We start from the raw sequence: 22,441 nt of genomic DNA, 5'->3' as shown, positions 1-22,441 counted from the left end.
GGATGTTCCTTATGTCATGCCGCACGCATTGCTGTTTCTGTGTGGAGTCAAAAGAGTCTAACTCTGTGCCAGCGCATAACTACAGATGTGTTAAAAAATAATGAATATATACTATATATGTTCAGGGGTTAAATTGGGGTTTGTTTTGTGGGGAGGCTCTGTTGGGAGGGAGGGTTCGAGGGGTAACATGTTTAATCCTGATGACAGCAAAGCCACTGGGTGTGTTTCAATGACATTTTGTATCTCTGATAGGATTTTATAAGTTTCAGTTTTAAAGCTGTGCCACATGTTGACCCAAACTTTAAAACCTGAACTTTAAATTATGCAAATCTATGAGTCTGACACCCTATATGCATTTGTTGCACATGTCATTATGCACAATTGATCAAACTTTGAATGAAGTTATAAGACTTAACCTCCTTGACTCATTCTAGGCATAAGATAACCCAAAAAACTTAATTAACAAGAAAAACAACATACTGATTCAGCAATATATCTTATAAATTAGCCATAGATTCCCTAAGCTGGTCAGCAGTTAGTTATAAAATACCTATAGTTAGGTCGTGATTCATTTGTATAATCAAAATACATTATTTTATTAAACTATACAATCAGTTGCATCCAGTTATCTAGTTAACATTTTGTAATGAGTGAGTGACATGGCTATACATACTTTAATACTTTGTTTCTAGACTTCTATTAAGTTTTTTCGACATGGGCACCATTCTTACATCTCTTTCTCTCTCTTTCTCTCTCTCTCTCTCTCTCTCTCTCTCTCATCTCTACAGTAATGTCAAATGCTCCTGCGCGAATGCGCGTTCTTGAGGTTCTGAGTGAGACGCGGAACTGCGTCTGAGCACATGTTGACAATAACGATCAACGCGTCGTTTAAATGAGCGGTAAAAACGCGGTTTTGTCGTGGGTTCCTTGCACGCACGAGTGTGAAGCCTATGAATGAAAGCACGTCAATAGGCTTGTTCGACTTCATGCGGTGCCGCAACAGTTGACAGCCGGGTGACGACAAACTACCGCGAGAGTGATCCGCGAAATCATACGGAGGAGTTTGCTTTTAAATCGTTCTCGCGGAACTTTGACGTCATGCAGCACCACAAGAACCGGCAGCCGGATGAAGTCGAACAAGCCTATTCTCTTCAGTTCACACGCACCAGCGCAGCGCGTACACTGGCGCGGAGCAGAGCGAGAACTTAATGGATTTTAAACCCTGCATATGTATCCGAGTCCTGATCGGGAGGTAACGTCCGATTCCGATCGAGTCTGAAACCACGTGATCGGGGCCGATTTCCGATCACGTGATCGGATCGGGACATCCCTACTTTGAACATTTTGTTGTATATTGTAGCCACACCACCCCCTCTCCCTTTTGCACGAGGAACGTGTTTATAATAATAGTCTTGTGGGGTGGATTCGTTTAAACTGATGTAATCGTCTGCTTTAAGCCAGGTCTCTGTTATACAGAGTGCATCTAAGTTTTGGTCAGTAATTATTTCATTGATAATAGGTTCTTTATTGGTAAGCGATCTAATGTTAAGAAGGCCGAATTTTACCATCTGAGTTTCATCTGTTAATGCATTGTGTTCTAAATTTATGTTAATAAGATTTGTACGAGACGAGGTAAACGGTGTCCTGTATTTATTTGTTCGAGGAACAGACACAGTCGAGATGTGTTGGTACTCTGGTAAAAAAGGCTCTATGTGCTGGGATATATGTGATCTTGACATGTCAAGGCAGCTAACAGACTGATGGGTAAGCCGATCTGTCTGTTTCCTGACCTGAGCCCTGGATAGTCAGACAATATCACAAGTAAGACTATTGGTCAGATTTCTAGAGAGTATAGCACTTCCTTCCGGAGACAGATGGAGGCCATCTCTCTTTAGCAGGTCAGGTCTTCCCCAGAAATGCTTCCAATTGTCTATAAACCCTACATTATGCTGAGGGCACCCCTTTGACATCCAGCCATGAAGAGACACTAATCTACTGTAAGTTTCATCCCCCCGGTAGGCGGGGAGGGGACCAGAGCAAATTACATTGTCTGACATTGTTTTTGCAATTTCACACACCTCTTTAATAGTATCTTTTGTGATCTCCGACTGGCGGAGTCTGGTGTCATTCGTGCCGGCGTGAATAACAATCTTAGAAAACTTACGTTTAGCATTAGCCAGCACTTTAAGTTTGGATCTAATGTCAGACGCTCTGGCTCCCGGTATACAATCGACTATGGTGGCTGGTGCCTCAATGCCAACGTTCCTGAGTATAGAATCTCCAATAACCAGGGCACCTTTAACAGATGTCTCAGCCGGTGTATTGCTGAGTGGAGAAAATCTGTTTGATATTAAAACAGGAACGTGATTTGGATGCCGAATGTGACTATGCCGCCTGACAGTCACCCAGTTAGTCAGCCGCCTTGACTCTGAAGTCGGAACCGAGCCATGTGTATTACGCTTAACACTAGGCGTACCCGAAACAGTGTTCGTAACATTAACATTAGCGGTCTTACTGTCCTCAACTAGCGTTCGGATGCGCGCTTCTAGTTCTGCAACCTTCTCCGTCAGCCTAACTACTTCAATACACTTAGCACATGTAAACCCCTCTATGCTGACGGAAGAAGCTAAACTGTACATGTGGCAAGTAGTGCAGGTTACAACGACAAGCGGAGTCTTACCGTTTTTATGCTGGGCGATGGCGTCTCGGTTCACCCGAACGCGATCCGTGAAGCTGCATCGAGACGGGTGGTGGCTCGCAGCACGCCTCGGCCGCCTACGAGCGTCTGTGGTCAGGGTGATGTGAGGCAAGCTGACTCTGCGAAGGCCGGGCAGCACCTCATTCACAGCTTCCCGATCTGGTGTGGACAGGTCAGAAAAGCATACATCGTATGAATCTGCCATTAGATCAACAACGAAGGCAGGTTTAGTAAACAGACGGTAAGAAATGCTAGCTTCAGCCGGCACCCGTGATGCTAGCGGGCTATATGCTAACACTGGGTGTTACTAGTGATAAAATCGTTTCGCTAAGTAATACAATTCAGTAATCGTCAAGGTAAAGTATTCCTAAAATAATAAGTTATATTATATAGATAGGAATAAGATAGTGAAAAAATAGGATTTTTAGCTGATAAGCTCAACGGAGCTTCGGGCTTGCGACTCCTCTCCTCGTCTCTCTCTCAGCGTCTGTCTCTGATGACGTCAGCGTCTCTCAGCGTCACTCTCAGCGTTCGGCTGTTACAGCTGACCGCTTTTATGCACTCAACCTGGATGTCAGCCAGGCCACAGATCACCTGCGGCTCTTTGACATGCTGCTCCAGGGACCTGAATCCTTCCCCATCTAGAAGACCCCCACCAAGAAGAGGAAGGCGGGTAAGGGCTCCCCTGTGAAGTCAAAAGGCAAAAAGCGCAAGGTTGACACGGTAATATCTCTCTCCACAAGTTCCCTGTGTGATTTTTTGCACACTCAAGACCAACAGCTCATCCGTTTCTTCACTTGCTCTTTCTAGGAGGGCAGCAATGAGGAGGCCCCAGACAAGGAACCGACAGAGGACCTGCAACCAGGCACCTCAGCAGAGTCCTAGCCGAGGACCTCCTCGTCAAAGCTTTCCCGGAGGGCGGTCATAAAGCTTTCTCCCTTAAACTTGAGCCCCTTTAAGGGTTCCCCAAAGTTGCATAAAGCGGCCTCGCTTCTTTCAAAAGCCAAAAAAACCCTCCTTAAAACCACAAAGAGCCACCAACAGTAGTGCATATAGTTAATTTCTTATGTAAATAGTTGTTGTGTTGTAGTGTTGTTTTGTCTGAAACTTGTTTGAGTGTTCCTGTTAAAATTAATGTTCTTTTCTTGTCAAGTTCAATTGTAGTTAAATTATATTCTAAGCAGTTTTGATGCTTGTGTGTGTGTTTGTGTGAATAAAGCAAGTTTTTGTTCCAAGTTTGGGCTTCTTCTTTAAATTTCATCTTTTCTTACATACGTGTTAATAAACGTATGTTTTCTTGCATAGGCATCATAAGCTCTCTTTATGGGGACAAAACAGGTTATTGCTTTATTGTAAGTTGATTTTTTACTTTAAAATATTCCTTGCCGAAATGGCTTGTCACGTCCTGGGACATTAAATGGCATGTTACACCTTGCCGAAATGTATAAAACAGCCGACATGGCGCATTACGTCCCGGAACATTTAACTGCATGGAAAACACTGCCGACATGGCACATAATGTACTGGAACATTTTGCGGCATTGAATAAAACAGCCGACATGGTGCGTTACGTCCCGGAACATTTAACGGCATGGAAAACACTGCCTACATGGCGCGTCACATCCCGGAACATTTGCGGCATTGAATAAAACAGCCGACAAGGCGCGTAACGTCCCGGAACATTTAACGGCATGGAAAACACTTCCGACATGGCGCATCACGTACCGGAACATTTTGCGGCATTGAATCAAACAGCCAACAAGGCGCGTTACATCCCGGAACATTTAACGGCATGGAAAACACTGCCTACATGGCGCGTCACATCCCGGAACATTTTACTCCATTTAAAATATAGTGACATGGCGTGTTACGTCCTGGAACATTTACCTCCTGCTCTCTCATCTCTCTCTCCTGCAGACAGCAACGCACAAGACCAACCAGCAGTTTGGGGCGGCACAGATGTCCTTGACGGGGGAAGGAGTACGGCCGGATGGTGGATTTACTCAGCATGAGGTCGTTGCTGACGGGCGGCGAGGAGGCGAAGTAATTATTTTTCACCTCCAAGCCAAACTTTGTAATGACGAGTAGTGACGAGTAGTGCCCCACCCAAAAAAAACGCTGCAGGGTTTCCACCTGACAGGGTGTTTTATGACAGGTGGAGGGCTTTGCAGTTGGCCAAGCGCGAGGAGCACCTCTTGTGTAAGTTGATGTGCTTTATTATAAAAAACGAATACACGTCTTTGTAATATCCTAGGGGATTAGGCTAAAACTATTTCAAACATCAAAGTAACATAATTCCAACTTTTGACAAAATATTAATTTAACACTTGTCTTTGACAGCCCAGTGTTCAAGACGGCCCCCGACTGTCAGCAAGGTGTCTTTGGCAAATTGATAAAGAGGGTTGGACTAGCAACTCTCCTCGCCCTGAGGACATAGTGGCAAAATGGAGACCCGCCAGTAAGGTGCAGGTGGAGATGGATCCATGGATCCTCGCTTCGATCCAAACTGAAGAGCGGACAGGCTTGGCCTTCAAGGACTTTGGCACAAAAGGGCAAGGTATGTTAATGTTTCTTGTGGGCATATATTTGTGTTCCTGGAGTGAAAACTAATTCCACCTTCTTTTGACCCCAGGAGTTGTTGCTACCGAAGCCTTTGCCAAAGGCTCCATGGTTTGGGGCCGGAAGATGATTGAGTCCATCCAGGGTGATATGGGCTACCTTTTCTTTTTCGTGATGGTGAACAGGATAGTTCATTTTTTATGTAAATAGTTGTTGTGTTGTAGTGTTGTTTTGTGTGAATCATTTTTGAGTGTTCCTGTTAAAATTAATGTTCTTTTCGTGTCAAGTTCAATTGTAGTTAAATTATATTCTAAACTGTTTTGATGCTTGTGTGTGTGTTTGTGTGAATAAATCAAGTTTTTGTTCCAAGCTTGGGATTCTTCTCTAAATTTCATCTTTTCTTACATACGTGTAAATAAACGTATGTTTCCTGGCATAGGCATCATAAACTCTTTTTATGGGGACAAAACAGGTTATTGCTTTTTTGTAAGTTGATTTTTAAATTTAAAATATTCCTTGCCGAAATGGCTTGTCACGTCCAGGGACATTAAATGGCATGGTACACTGTGCCAAAATGGCTTGTCACGTCCCGGGACATTACATGTGACGTTAAACCTTGCTGATATGGCTTGTCACGTCCCGGGACATTAAATGGCACGTTACACCTTGCCGAAATGGCTTGTTACGTCCCGGGGCATTAAATGGCATGTTAAACCTTGCCGAAATGGCTTGTCACGTCCCGGGACATTAAATGGCACGTTACACCTTGCCGAAATGGCTTGTCACGTCCCGGGACATTAAATGGCACGTTAAACCTTCCCGAAATGGCTTGTCACGTCCCGGGACTTTAAATGGCATGTTACACCTTGCCGAAATGGCTTGTTACGTCCTGGGACATTAAATGGCATGTTACACCTTGCCGAAATGGCTTGTTAAGTCCCGGAACATTTGCCGAAATGGCTTTTCACGTCCCTGAACATTTAACAGTTCAAAATGCTGCCTTTCTACTATTCCTATTAGATTACCTTATTTGGGTGAGATCAGGATAAAATTCTCCACATGGGATGCATCTTTACCCTGGTCTCACCTAATTTGGGTGAGATCAGGATAAAATTCTCCACATGGGATGCATCTTCACCCTGGTCTCACCTAATTTGGGTGAGATCAGGATAAAATTCTCCACAAGGGATGATCTTTACTCTGGTATCACTTAATTTGGGTGAGATCCCGGGGGGTCTGGTTGGTCTGAAATCGCACACATAGTTGTGACACGTTCTCCTGGGTGACATACCCGAAGGGCTAAGGCCCAGGACCGAGATAAACATTTTTTATAATTTTCAATGTATAGTTCTGCCTGCCCATTCACTTCAATGGCAGACAGTCAGAAACAGGCCAGTTTCATCCTAAAACCATCCATGTTTAAAACCCTGAAAATGCACCCAGAGCTACGAAACCCGGGGGCCCGGTTCAGGGGCCCATGATGTTACCACCAGCAAAGTTTTGGCATCCCCGGACCATTCTGACCGTGTTTTCTGGATGTTCCACCTGCAATTTATCCAATGATTTTCAATACTGGTATTGTGGTCGGTCTAAAAAAAGGGGTCAGAAAGGTCCCGCGAGCTAGGGGGCTCGTCTGTGGACACTCAGGGACCCCAGCAACGGGGTGTCAAAGTCTGGATGTCGTCGGTGTCCGGGAAATGCCTTAAATAAAACTTAAATGACATATTCCTGTAAAATAAAGTTTTGACCATTTTCTGACCATTTGACCCCCGAACAAAGGCGCAGGGTCGCGAAACTTCTCCGTCTGCCCGAGGGGCCACTGACGAGAGGATCGCCACGTCCGCGGGTCGTTCGGGCCTTTCTGAGCCCTTTCCACGAATCCGCTAGGAAAATTCCATTGATATAAATTGAGGGTGGAATTTTTCAGGAAGGTGGGAGGGGCCCCAAATTCTAGATTCTGGCCCTTCGGGGTGCCCCGGACAACATACAGAGACCGCGTGTCTCTAGAGCCTGGGAATGTTTTTTGCTCTCCTTCAAAGAAATGCCTCACACTGTCCTCTCTGTCTGAAAGCTTCTAAGAGCTTTGTCAGCATCTGGGTGGTGAAAGAGGGTCACGTGTTTAAAAACTTCCAGGGGCGTCGACATCGTGAGGGCAGACAGACAGGGCCCTGGACACCGGGACCCCGAACGTCGAGGTCCTACGTCGTGGCGTTTCCGTACGGAAGTCGTTCCTCCTGCCGTTCCTTCCTTTTCATTGTAATGTAATTCTTATTAAAAGTTTCGAGAATCCCTCTCTTTCTTGACCTTTTGACCACCTAATGAAGCCGCAGGGTCGCGAAACTTCTCCAGCTTTCCCAGGGGCCGGAGAGCACAGCGATGTTTGCGGGTAGTTCGGGTGATCCTGAGCATGTTCCACAAATCCATTAGGAAAATCCCATTCATTTAAATTGCGGGTGGAATTTTCTAGGAAGGGGGGAGGGGCACCAAATTCCAGATTCTGACCCTTCGGGGGGCCCCGGACGACATACAGGGATAAGGGGGCGAGTTTGCAAAAATAGTGTTTAAATGGACAAATAGCTGGTTTGTGGGCCTAAGGGCTTGACCAGGACCGGCCCCTATGCCCGGGGAGCCAATCCAGCAACATAGTGTTTAGAAGGGCTAATAGTAGGTTGATGAGCCTGGGGGCGTGGCCAGGACACCCCCAATTGCCTGGGGGGCCGATCCGGCGTGATAGTGTTTAGGAGGACTAATAGTGGGTTGATGGGCCTGGGGGCGTGGCCAGGACCCCCCCAATTGCCTGGGGGGCCAATCTGACGTGATAGTGTTTAGGAGGACAGATAGTGGGTTGGTGGACCTGGGGGGCGCGGCCAGGACGCCCCCACCCAGGGGTGACCCCCCAGCCCGATCCCAATGCACATAATGGACAGGGGGCACTTTTAGAGGGTCAGCGGTCACGCGAGGCAATGAGATCGATCAGCTGTGGACGACTAACGGGTTTGTGGAAGTGGGTGGGGGGGACTGAAAGCCCCCGTGGAGCGAGTGCTGAAGAAGATTTTTTAATTCAGAACTATATCTTTGGTGAACATGGTATTCAGATTCAAATGTGTTTTGCAAGTATGTATGTCTCATGCTTGTAAGCTGAAGACTAGCAGTCTTAAAGACTGCAATGTATGCAGTGTTTAAAATATGGTAACTGAGAGCAGAGCTAAAAATGCATAGGCTGACATTTGGAAGGAATGAAGTTACCACACCTGTCAAACATAAAAACATGCTAAAAACAACTACATGGGAGGGGTTTCAACTTTTAGAGAACTGTATATTAGGTTGCATTCTGAAAAAGACTCTTTAGTTGCTTGGCCACCAACTCGGCCTTATTGTTGTATGCAATAAAGTCATCTTTTGGCAATGGAACCCTCTGCTGAAAATTATTTTTCATAATCACTAAAAAAATCCACAACATTTGGCGACGAGGATGGGATTGGAAAGGAGCATGGAGGTGGATGGCCACTGTGGGCTAAGTTTGGATGAGCGGCATACACAGGACCAGGTAAGCAGTTTTTGCTTATTTACTGGTGTACTGTTGTGTTGCTCATCTGGGTTGGCTCATGGTGGAAAGACGTTCACAATGCTCTTCCAACATAAGAACTAAGATTAATACAAGTTAAAAAGGTTTCCATTTCCAAGGATTTTGATGCATGGTGTGATATTTTTATGATGAAGAAGGGATTAAAACAGCCTGAGCTCAAGGTGTAATCTGTGGTTTTGCTAAGTAAGCCTTGTTTTAGCATTAACCTGGAACAGATTGATAAATTGCTAAGGGGCAATAAAAAGTTAAATTGCTGAGGGGCAATGAAATATATAATCTGTGTTTATTTAAACATAAAAGGCCTTTGACGAAGGGCCTTTGACGAATCAAATAGACTGTAACAGATTATAAAAAATGCTTATTGCAAGAGGGCTATTGATTAGATGTAATAAGCTGATACACTGTAAATGAATAATTTGTATAAAGAAAAAGTAACGTGGTTTTGGAAGCAAATCCATGTTTCAATTTGTTATTTTAAGTATTTAAGCATATGTTGATTTGTCATCAATACTGCATTTTATTTACAGTGTATGAAAAAAATAAGAAAAAATTAAATAATCTGTGTTTATTCTGTAAGAGGGCCTTGACGGATACAGGTAGACTGGAACAGACTATTAACCCTCTGGGGTCTAAGGGGTTTTTAGGGCCCTGGGGAAGTTTTGACATGCACTGACATTTGTGCTTTTTTCAGTTGCTTGAAAACATATTAATGGCAAAAGTCTCATAACACTGTGTTCATCACAAACTGGGCTACAATATCATATAATCAACATGTATGTACATGTTTGTATTTTTGAGAGAAAAATGTTTATGCGTGGTTTTTGAAAAAGCAAAATTTTTAAGTCACTGATATAACTCCACAAAACTCATTCTAAACATGTTTTCCCAAGACTTTCCAAACAGGATCTAGTAGTCTAGAGTTTTTTCTTCAAAATGATGTGAAAATCATATGGCCTACTCAATCACATAAAGCAATGCATTGATTTACAATTTCTAAGACACTTTTGCTTGGCAAAGGCTGTATGCGTGGAGGCGGGAAAGCTCCTGAATAATCAGTGATTGACAGCTGAGAGACAAAAGAGTTGAATAATGAGCCACTAATGAGCCTTGTGTGGATGTTCAACAGGAATGTAACCCTCAGTAAAACCATGATAAGGTTTACTTTTCAATACAATGTAAACACACACACACACACACACACACACACACACACACACACACTTATATATATATATATATATATTTCTATTGAAATATTTTCTATTAATATCACAAGTATAAGTTACCTTTTAAAAACCATAGTAGCCTAATCATGGTAAAGGTACTGTTTGGCCATCATAAAGTGAACGCAGGGTTTGTGTTTGGTTGGCCAGCGAGAGGTTTACTTTTGTGCAGTAAAAAGCTCAAAAGAACAACTGCCTATCGTTGTCTGGACTCCTATTTGTGTTTTTGTAATCATTATAGTAGAAACACAACCAGGGACACGCGTGATAAACTTATCAATGTTTGTTTACAGCCGCCGCCATTACCTCACGTGTTGATCATGAAAGCAGTGAATGTGTGCACATGCGAGTGATCCTGTGTTTAATAAACTTGCTGTGCGGAGATATGCGCTTAGACGCAACTAAATAAGGATTGTACTGTTTGCAATCGCATATTTTATAAGAATACCAAAAAGCGCGTCGAGTTTCCTGACTCGCGTGTTTGTGTATGTGCGTTCCCGTCGCCTCAGCTGTTTGACGGAAGACAAAGAAAACACTCGCGTCTGGAGAAACTGACACACATCCGCAAGTAAATAAGGATTTATATGTCGGACATCGATCCCGTCACACTGACAAAGCACACACACTCGCGTCTGTCTGGAGATTTAGGCGCGAGTAAACAAGTATGTGATGTGTGCAATCGCATCTTTTATAATGATACCACAAAGCGCTTCAAATATGAGGTATTGTGTGTTTGTGTGTGCGTTTGGACGTCGATCGAGTCACACTCGCGTCTGGAGATAACTTTAGTTACAGTCACGAGTAAACAAGTAGATGTCATGTTTCCAGCACTCGGATTAAAACTTAACACAGCAGTGAATGGTGTGGAATGTCCATTGACTGTCAATATGCAGAGACGGAATGTCCATTGACTGTGGGGTTGACTAATGAATATGGATGATCTCTGCTCTTTTCTTCAATGGAGCGGGGCGTGGCTCATTATAGATAATGAAGCAACAGAAGAAAGACGGTACATCTCTCTCTTCTAATACAGTTAACAACGAATTACAATATTTGTTTTCGATTTCACTTACATCTTCCAAAAGCAGACATTCCAAGGATTATGTAGACATTTATCTTTTGTTTATATGACAAATATTCGTTAAGTTAGAGTTAATTTTTCTGACGTGTTTCTGAAAGGACTTCACTGAGGGAGAGAGAACAAAACGCGCATCATGTTTATTTTCTTAATTTTGCGAAAAGCACAACATGCTGTTTTTATTGGGAGTGGACAGAAAAAAACTAGACAATTTAATGTTTTAAATGATGTATAAATCATATCTGTATGTCAAAAATCAGCAGAGTTATCTAAGTCTCTTTGGGGAGAGATCGAAAAATAAAGAGTTTGCGGCGCCCGCGCCGCAGCCGACCCCAGAGTGTTAAAAATGCTTATGGAATAAGCGGATACACTGTAAAATAATGATAGCAAAAGGAAAAGTACTTTGGTTTTGCAAGCCATTCATGTTTTATTTTGGTATTTTAAGGTAACAAACATATATGTTAATTTGACATTAATGCTGCATATTTTACAGTGTATGGATAAAAATGATATAAAAAATAAAAAATAAATAAACAGAGCATGAAACAAAAGTGTTATAAAGTGGACAGGGGTCTGCACGGGCAGAATTGATTTTTATGAAACAGCTCTTTATATATGTTTATATAATAGAGGTCTGAATGGATAAAATATTATTCTGTGGATACCGCCCTAATGCATGATAAAAAGTTTGGGTGAGTAAAAGTGGAAAGGATCCTCAACAGTGAAAAACAAGTGGTGTCATGTTTAAAGTGTGAATGACTGGGTGTATTTTATAAATAGAATGAGTGCAGGCCTGACTGAGTGCTGTGGATGAAAGGAGCTAGCAGTGAAGTGAAATAATATAAGTAAAATAATAATAATAATATATTATTTATATAATAAAGTAATAAGAGATTATAGGTAAAACTATAAGTAAATGGTATATAAAGGTTGAAAGGAGGTTTTTACATCAATATTTTTAAATCTTAATCCAATGAAAAATCTTTGTGCTTAAGACTGAAGGAAAAAATAGTATTACTTGACAAATGAAACAAATTGAATTGAAAGAGAAACATTAATTAAGTAAGGAACTGCTTGAAAAACATTTGCAGTGTAGAAAAAGTAATATTGGAGAGAAAATGGTAAGCTTGATTTTTACTTAGCTTGAAAGTTAACTGGAATAAAAGTGTTTTTATTTGTTAATTTTTTAATTTTAAAAAGTTAAAAAAAAAAACGGCTAAATATGATAGAAAAGATTGAATGGAGAAGTAACAGGTGTAGTGAAAAGTCATAGTTGTTATTCTTGTGGAAATATCTATTGGGCAGAGATCTAATAAAAAATGTGTCTAAGAAATTGTCATGAAGGGAACATTTGATGTGGCAATGTGTAAAGAAATGGATATTGTAAATAAATCTATAGTAAATCAAAAGAAAGAAAAGAAGGATGGATTTGAAAAAAAAAGCATTGGCATAATTAATGAATTAAGGGGAACATATATATGATAGAATGTTAAAGGAAGTTGATAATGGAACAAAATAAAGTGTTAATCTATATTTATCATGCATACTGTAGAAGGTTGATTTCCAATACTCAAGGGCACTGTGGAAATTAAAGGTAAAATGTAAATGAAATGATCAGTAGATATAAAATAGGAAAATTAAAGTAAATCTGACAAATGAGGAAAGATACTAAATGAAAGAAATTTAAAGTATTATCAGAAAGAGTATAAGTGTGTAGAGTAAAAAGACAAGAGGCATTGTTACACAAAGAGGTGAAAAAGAGGTAAGAAGATATACATAAGAAAGAAAAATAAGAAAAACATTAAAAAGAATTAATGAAGCAAAATAAGGAGAGAGTAGAGAGGGAGAGTAAAGAGGAGGTGTTATCTGATGGAGAAATGTGGATATGGGGAAAAAGATAAAGGTTGGCTTAGGCCATTGGCCTTACAATTTCTTAAGTTAATAAAGGTATTAAGGACCTTGTGAGGCTGATCACTTACCCTCAGGCATTCATGGGGCTGGGAGAAGGACTAAGTTGTGGCAATGGAGAAATGAAAGAAATCCTCCAAACCTCTGACCTGTGGACTAACGTTACATGAGGAGGGACTATTTTTGAACATATCATAGCAGTGTGGCAGCCACTGCTTGGACTCTAAAAGCACAGAGAGAAAACTTGGAGACACAGAGAATCCAGTTTTGTTCAAAGACAATCAAAAAGAGACTGAGGGAAATCCAGATGGAGACCCAGGAATGACCACACTGTTTTGAAATGCAAAGTGAATAACAGTGATGACTCTTGTGTTCAGCTACTTTCAGCAATTCCTCCAAAAAACCAGCCTCCTGTACCCATCATAAATGACTTTGCAGCATCACCATCCCAGAAAGAAAACAACTTGAACTGGGAGAGACAAAGAAAACATGCTGAGGACTACAAAAAGCCTGGCCACGCCAGGAGAGACTTTCTTCTATATCCATGTACCAGCTCTGTGGGTGAAGGGGGGAGGGTGACAGCAGCCTTTCAAAGTCCAGTTTATGGTCCAGTTGTAAGATTTGTTAAGAATATGATTCTCTGGACAAGTACTGCTAATTCAATGTATGTCTATAAACAATAAACAAAACCATGACCATATCTATTCTCATATCAAAATCACACTCCTGTTTACTGGTTAGGAAGATATGCATAATTTGAATTAAGCCATTGGATTTAGTGTTCTCCAGAAGGGTACAAGTATATTAAAGTGATATTAACTGAATCAAAGCAAATGTATATTAGTGTAATAATAGTGATGTATAACAAACAATGAATAAGGGGGAAATGTATTAAAGCACAAATTTGTAATGCAAAGTTATCAAAGTGGGAACTTCAGTGTATTATAATATGATCATGAGAAAGATATTCAACTTAAAAAGTGGAAAAAATAAAATATAGGACAAGAAATTGACATACCATCACAGGAAGGTAAATAAGAAGTAGTTAAGAGTATGGTTGAAAATCAGTTAATAGAATAATGACTTAATGTAACTGATTTATTTCCACAGGTCTCTTGTATACTGGAAAAAATCTGGGAAGCAAAGGATTTATGGGATATGATGGAAAAAAGCTTTACAAAGCCAGTAGGATACATCCATTATGTTTAAGAATCACATTAGAATTATACTTTTAAGTAAAATAATTGGTCAAGAAATAGTTTTCATAAAAAGAATAAATGCAGATGATAACAACATGCAAGATTAAGAAGATGTATTAATTGTTAAAAGATGTAGAGAACAAAGTACTAATTGAAGTATCCAATTAATGACATTGTAAGACTAACCAGTTGATATCCAGATCCACATTGCTAACAAATGTTTTCCCAGATGACAAATACTGTAATTGATCTTTGCTTTATATATTTAAATATTCAAAAAGAAGAAATATTTGTATGTTTTTATGAAATTAAACAATATACAATTTGGTATAGGAACAAAGAGGCTTTCAAAATAATGAGGGAATATATAGTCAATGTACTGGACAAGTGGGGTTAATTTCTGCTACAATATTATTAAATTAATTGGCAATCATAAAAGATTAAACTTATATAAAAATGAATGATAATTTTATTAATGGTAACAACACAGCAGATTTGGAAGCTAAAGAAGTCTCAGAATGCCATACAGAAGTAGTGCTTCTAGTGTTAATACAAAAGCCTTTCTTAGAAGATAGAAGGAAAAAAAAAAAACACGCTGGATGTTAGGAATATTTTGTGGCACCTTAAGGGGGACAAAGAAAGACATTCATGACATCTAATGTACACATTGGGGATAAATCATTCTATAGTACAGTAAAATGTTACCTTTCCAGATGGGTGGTTTTAATTTCAAATTAAAAACAGGTATAAAAGAACTAATTACAATTAAAGATTAAAAAGAGGAAAAATTGGTATTATTCTCCATATGTGAAAAAATGGTCTCAATATTTGAGTACATTTCTGGTTGAGTTTCTGTTCAACAGGTAAAGCTAGTGCCAAACAATAAGGATAAAAAATATAGAAGAAGTAATCCCTAGATCAGCATTTATTTAAAAACAATAAAGTGAATACTGCAACAATAAAGAACAAAGAAAAGACTAAGATGTGTTTACCATCCTTAATCATAAAAAGTATACCATCCCTTCAATGTCAAACTCAGCAAAAAATGTGAAAGCATGAAACTGAACTGACTGGATGCTTTGTCTCTTGCAATAATGAGTGACAGACTGCAAACTAACACTGCATGGAATGCTTATTGGTCGACCAATGGCAATACCAATGTCTGAGCTATATGATATAACAAAAATTCATCCCCAAAAAGGACATCCTCTGGAACAACTGCAGATGGAGCTTTTGGAACAATTACAAATAAAGATGAGATCTTATGTGATAAAACTAATTGTATGCATAAGCTATTTGTGTGCAGGGAAAAAGAAAAGGAGCCTGATGAGGAGATGGAGATAAAATGCCATATTATGCCATGGGATCTAGTGTATCTGAGGGTCTTCAGGAGAGAGTGACATAAAACAAGGACCAAGGAGAGCAGCTCTAACAGCAGGCCAAGGGGGAAGGAGCACATCTGATGTCATCTGAGCCATTGCACAGAGTTCCTAAAATACTAGTCGGAGAAGAGGACAACAAAAACACGATACAGAAGAGGAGAGCTGGGGAGAAAAGGAGAACTTAAACACAATAATGAAGAGGAGAGGTGAGGAAAAGAAAATAATAAAAGACATGATACAGAAGACAACAACAGAAAAATTAAAAGCAATTCAAGCCTACAAAGAGATAAAAGAACGAAGTAATGACCACTCAGGGCATATCAAGCAACAACAACAAAGTTAAGAAAAATTTGTAAATGAGAAGAGACTTTCAGGAGCAACAACCAATGAGTGCAAAGCAGTGGAGTTCACAAGCAATACACAGGGACAAAGCTGCTGATAATGTGTAAAGGACACACAAGGAAAAGTTCAAGGAATTAGCCATGGAAATTGAAAAATAAAGCTAATAACCAGTTTGACAATTATCAGCAACATATGGTAAATTCACACGACTACAATCAATAATCAAACTTCTCTTCAATTAACTTTTCACCTATCAGCAAGGATCAGTAACACTTCAGCGAGGACCAGTAACACCAGTGAGAATTTATTCTACAATAATCTCTGCAGAACCAAAATTTAGATAAAATACTGAAGATACCAAAACAAAAAGGAGACAAGGACATCAACAGAAGAAAAAGGACGTCAACGGAAGGAAAAAAAAAAAGTTGGACATTTTATGGGAAACAACAAAAAACATAATGAATAGTACAAATGGGTAATTTTCAAAGCTAAGAGAAATTGGTATGAACAATTGCTTATTATGCTCTGAATTATGAAAGGTAATAATAATCAAAAGTCAACATGATATTATAGGGGTGTTCAATTTAACAAATTGACAAATTCTGGTTTAAATATCAATTTTATAGGGCATATTTTGGTAAATAGTCTCAATTTTGGAAAGTTAATAAAAGCATTAAAATAGAAAAAAGGCAGAATAGGAAAAAAAAAAAAATACTAAAGATTATGAATGCTACAGTAAACCTGATGGAACTAAAGATGAGGGATATTTAAAGGGAATATTCTATAACACAGAACTTGAACAAATCAAATATAAAATTCCAAAAGCTATTATAAATCCTTAACAATTTTGGCTTTAGGTATGGAAAGGGTGGACAATGCTGGTATACAGTAAAAAGAATGTGGGAATCAGATCATAGCACTGGACATATGAAGATCAAACAGTAATGTTAGCGGAATTATTTTGGTTTAATTTTGATTTGATGGGAAATTATAACTTATGGTAGTTTTGCAATTGGAGAAGAAATATATATGTACTAGATTAAGGTTAATTCAATAAATCATCATGGTTTTAAGTTTGAACAAAATACAGAGAAAACAAATGATAAAACTAAAATAGTTTATCCCTAAATTGGTTTGGTATTACCATATGTTACAATTTAAGCAAGAGATGAGATAAAATCATGATTAGAATAAATATTGATTTAATCTAGAATTACTAAATTATATCTACTATAATCAACACAGGTTTATTAAATTTAACTAATGATGTTTTAACAATTTTAGAAAAACAATGAGATACTACAAAGGGGTATAGTTTTATTGTACGGAGATTAATGTTATGCTAAAAATACAACATAGATATTCATTGAAGCTATCAATAAGCTTAAGAGTTTAGGATAGAAACTGCAACAAATACAGGAAGAAAAAATCTTAATGTGGAATTGGTGTGATTTAAAATTAGGAAAATGGGTGATTGGTTTGTCAAATTATCAAAGATATATTTTGGTATGTCAAATGATTTATAGGTTAAATGATGCAAATGATTAAAGGTATAGGTTAAAGGATGAATATTATCAAAGGTATAAGGTAAATGATGCAAATTATCAGAGGTTAAGGATTTGCAAGTTTAATTGGATGAATTGTTATTTTACTGTGTACTTCCTATATTGAAACAAATGTTAATGTTGAAATATCAAGATGAAAAGTTACTTCATATAGGAAATTACAAAGTGCATCAAAAATGGGTTTTGCAAAAGTTTGAAAATGGTAATACTACATCAGAAAAAGATAATAAGAATTGAAAAGGTATTTGACTAATTTCCACTCTTATGATGAATATGGATGTTTTTATGAGTTCTGATTTTACAGCAACAATGACATAATGAAGTATATTCTATGATCATAAAGGTTTATTAATTGAAGGAGTAGGTTCTTTTACTTCTCCAAGAGAAGATGTTTGTTCCACACTCCACCAAAGTGCGGCAGCATGATTTAGTCATTGGTAAGGGAAAGATGGCTTAGTTGGGCCATTAATTAGCTTAACTTAATTGAACTGGATTATGAAGTTGCACTTTGGGTGAGACTTGTGAAAGTCTCAAAGGGTGGAATGAAGAAGATTTTTTAATTCAGAACTATATCTTTGGTGAACATGGTATTCAGATTCAAATGTGTTTTGCAAGTATGTATGTCTCATGCTTGTAAGCTGAAGACTAGCAGTCTTAAAGACTGCAATGTATGCAGTGTTTAAAATATGGTAACTGAGAGCAGAGCTAAAAATGCATAGGCTGACATTTGGAAGGAATGAAGTTACCACACCTGTCAAACATAAAAACATGCTAAAAACAACTACATGGGAGGGGTTTCAACTTTTAGAGAACTGTATATTAGGTTGCATTCTGAAAAAGACTCTTTAGTTGCTTGGCCACCAACTCGGCCTTATTGTTGTATGCAATAAAGTCATCTTTTGGCAATGGAACCCTCTGCTGAAAATTATTTTTCATAATCAAAAACATGCTAAAAACAACTACATGGGAGGGGTTTCAACTTTTAGAGAACTGTATATTAGGTTGCATTCTGAAAAAGACTCTTTAGTTGCTTGGCCACCAACTCGGCCTTATTGTTGTATGCAATAAAGTCATCTTTTGGCAATGGAACCCTCTGCTGAAAATTATTTTTCATAATCACTAAAAAAATCCACAACAGTGCGCCCCTGGTGGCGTCCACACAGGGCATATGTGGGGGGGTACGAAAACAATGCGTCTTACCCCGGGTAAGCTCTAAGTGCCTTCCTGTAGATTATCCTACTGACAGGAGGGATCCAAATTGGTAGTACAATCCTTCGCACCAACTATCCGTCCTATGGCAATTTTTTTAAATGGTCAAATTTCCACCAACACTTTAATGTTACTTCCTTTATATATTCAGACATAGCTTTGTTCTTAATTTGTTTTAGAACTATTTATTGGTAGGAATTCAAGTATGTGTTTTCTTTTTGAATTGTATGTTTCATTGTATATGTTATGTTGTGTGAGCCAATTCACCAAAATGAATTCCAGGCGATGTAGGTCGCTCTGGCAAAAATAAAGAACTTGAACTATCAGTTTAAAAATAGTATTCTTTATGAGTGCAACTTTTAATATTTGTGTATAATATTATTTTGTGATTGTGACAATTGTGGATTGTTCAGTCATTTTTTTTAATTAAAAAACATTTCAGACTAAACTCACTAGTGTGGGCAGGGGGGCGTTATATTCTATCTGCATAGCAGGCAAATAACCAATCAAGTCAAGCTATGAGGGCTTGGGTTGGGCTAACTGCAAACGGCAAAATCAAATCATCTCAACAGAAAAGTTTCAAAGTAGTGTCCCAATAGTTGTCAGAGTTTTGGGAGGATTTTTTAAAAGTAACCAATCAGTGTTGAGATTAGGGATGCACCGAATCCAGGATTCGGCCGAATACTGGGCTTTTTGACGGGGTTCGGCCGAATCTTAGATTTTTTTTTCACAGAACCGAACCCTAAGCTTGCGCTACGCTGGTCGACGTCACGCGACCGTTGATTACACACATCAGGTGTTGACGTGGAGATAAGTGTATTTTTTTCCGGTGAGCCTTGGCGTTTCACATTTCCTGGACGCACCTGGAAAAACTAAGGCATCGCACCGCACCGCTTTCATTGTGCTTTGCAGTTGGGCTATCAAAATGCATCCCCGCCCTGCCCGCCGGGCTATCTTGACTTATAGGGAGGAAAAAATATATTTAAATGCTTATGTATCCTCTCACAGATTTGGATAGGTAATTGTGGTGCATGAAATTCAGGCATTGGGTATTTAAATTGCGTTTGAGCGCGCGCTCGAGTTTTACTTTCACTTTCGCGATTGGGCGAAGCCGCAGGACAGGAAGCAATCCGTACTGATTTGTCATGGATTTTTGTGCAAATCCTCCAACTTCGTCCTGTCAGTCATTACTATCCTCACGTAAGAAAATTAAATCTCTCGCAGCAAGCTTTAAAGTGATATAGATTGTACGCGCAGTGAAGAGAGTGACTTAAAGCGACAGTAGCCCGTGTTTTTCTGATCGAAAAAATGATCCAATCTCTAACTAAATGATCCAAACTGTGAGTTTTGTGACCCACTGAATATCTGGAGTGGGGATGAGCAGGAACAGTTGGTTTACATGGAAATCCAATTTTTTTGTTTGTTAAAAAAACAACAGCATCAAAACAACAACAAGAATAGCAGATTAAACATTGTGGTTAGAGGCCCTATTGGCTTTGTATTGGCAAAATTTCGGGCTACCAAAAACTGAAGAGTGCCTGCCCGAAGGGCTACCAGGGATTTTGAAATTTTGCGAGCCTGTAATGGAATAAGGATGCGAGTAGGATTCGGTATTCGGCCGACCCAAAAAATCTGGATTCGGTGCATCCCTAGTTGAGATTAAACACCAATGGGGACACCAGATTTGTGCAAAGGTGTGAAATTGTCCCCTGACAAAATCTTCAATGGAATTACTTGCCATGGCAACAAATGGCTGCATATACCACGGAAATATCCCTGCAGCAAGATACATCTAAATTGGTATCATTACAGGAGTATCATAACTTGGTGGAATTAGCATTCATTTATCTACTAATATACTATTGAAAATGCCATAAATAAATATTCATTGCCTTCTCTACAGGTGCATAAATACTGTATTAATTTTAATTTCTTTTAGACCCTACTTTGTTCTGTATTTAAATTCCTAGCTGCCCTAGCTGCTGTCTAAAAAAAAAGGTTTGACTACAGTCGACTACGGCAAAATCTAACGAATCAGATTCGACTCTGAAAATCCTAGTCGAAAAAAGCTCTAGTCTCTCAACCATTCACAATGTGCAGAATGAACTAAGTGTTGTAAAAGTAAGTATGTGGTAAATGTGTAATATTTTTTAAATGTATGTTTGTTCCATGTTTATGTCAAAAATGCCAGCAGCAATGGACCCCTGACTTGAAAGACCTCCTAAAAAAGTGGATATTGGCCAGCCTCCATCACCACTCAAAGTATCTCTGGGATTCTCCATATAAGCCTTCGCAAAGCTGCTGAAGCATCGCACTAAGTGTGGAGGAAGAGGAAGTGTAAATGTTATTACCATTTTATTCAAAACTCCATAAGCAGACAATATCACAAATACTTTTTCATTTTATATATTTTCCAGTCTGGACCCATCAACGGCAATGCACTGCAGCACAGTTTCTTACAGCTTCACATGCATCATTTAAGAAAGACCAGCTCTGCTGTAGTGCTCCTTTCACCTGCCCTGCCTGCACCCCAGTACTGTTGGCTGTTTCAGCAGTTGGAATAGAAAACTATATTGCTTTCGCCAAAACGGAAGGTGATTTTTATTGGTCTTTTTATTGATCTATTTTCTTACTTCATATATTTCATGGATGGATTTTCTATTTTTCTTTCCTCCTCAGCCCTGATTATCCTGGTTTTTTTTTTTTTTTTTGAGGGGCTCTCTGTGGCTGAAGACAGTGTGGTGTGGTGGATTTGTTGACACCATACAGAAAGCAGTGAAAAATGCAAGTTGACAAAAGAGTTGTTACAATACTCACCGTAACCCCCCCCCAATTAAGTCTGCCTACCAATTACAAAATCAAATTGAGAGAATAAATGCAATATATTGAATGACACCGTTGCTTTTATTTGATTTGTCATGGAATCCCAATGGACAGCAGCGAGGGATACTTCAAGGAGGGTTTCAAAATTGGATGAAGAGGGAATGGAGGTTGCTGTGTGTTGCCATGGGTTCCTTTTGAAAGTCCTTAATATGTACAGGGGGAGATTTTTGCCTACCCTCTGTACCTTCAGGAGGAGCTCATGCTAGCCAAGGCACAATTCTTCACAATGGACGTGGCTTGCAAATACTAAGCCATACCTGGAGAAAGTTGCTAGTGTCCTTCCTGCTCTTCCTACTCAATAACCGGATATCCGGTTTGTGACGTCACGCTGAACAGATCGTGCATCGTGCATCGGAGCTCCGTCGAGTTCATCATCTAAAATCCTTTTTTTTACCATCCTATTCCTATTTACCATCCTATTCCTATTTATATAATATAACTTATTAGTTTTACATAGGAATACTTTACCGTGACGATTATTGAGCAGTACTACCACGTGAAACTATTTATCACTAATAAACACCCAGTGTTAGCATATAGCCCGCTAGCATCAACAAACGGTGGAGGCTGAAGCTAGCATTTTCCGATCTAATGGTGGATTCATCTGATATATGCTTTTCTGACCTGTCCTCACCTGAGCGGGAAGCTGTGGAGGAGTTGTTACCCGGTTTTAGCAGACCCAACGCGAGGTACAGCGCCCACTTCACCCTGCCTTCCGACATCCACAAGCGAACGAGGCGTGCAACAAACGAGCATTCCACGCGATGCAGCTTCACGGACCGTGAACGACTGAACGGAGACGCCATCGC

The 22,441-nt window shown here is 39.5% G+C and overlaps 1 protein-coding gene and 1 long non-coding RNA gene across 2 annotated transcripts; one reads left to right on the top strand and one right to left on the bottom strand.

The window, feature by feature from the left end:
• Positions 1-1,650: 1,650 nt before the first annotated feature.
• Positions 1,651-2,661, bottom strand: LOC141282964 (uncharacterized). Its single transcript, XM_073816167.1, has one exon. It carries the CDS (start codon positions 2,637-2,639, stop codon positions 1,806-1,808), a length of 834 nt encoding a protein of 277 aa, XP_073672268.1. The 5' UTR covers positions 2,640-2,661; the 3' UTR covers positions 1,651-1,805.
• Positions 2,662-8,309: 5,648 nt separating this feature from the next.
• LOC135718101 (uncharacterized) lies at positions 8,310-18,451 on the top strand. The gene is made up of 2 exons (XR_010520548.2): positions 8,310-8,804; positions 13,430-18,451. It is a non-coding gene; the product is annotated as an uncharacterized lncRNA (long non-coding RNA).
• Positions 18,452-22,441: the final 3,990 nt, after the last annotated feature.

Source organism: Paramisgurnus dabryanus, chromosome 11 (assembly GCF_030506205.2).
Source record: "Paramisgurnus dabryanus chromosome 11, PD_genome_1.1, whole genome shotgun sequence".
In the NCBI taxonomy this organism is placed as follows: Eukaryota; Metazoa; Chordata; class Actinopteri; order Cypriniformes; family Cobitidae; genus Paramisgurnus; species Paramisgurnus dabryanus.
This window is presented reverse-complemented; position numbering and strand designations above follow the sequence as displayed.

Bases quoted from the DNA above. Each gene is read 5' to 3' on its own strand.
- LOC141282964 (XM_073816167.1), bottom strand. From the start codon at position 2,639: ATGTACAGTTTAGCTTCTTCCGTCAGCATAGAGGGGTTTACATGTGCT.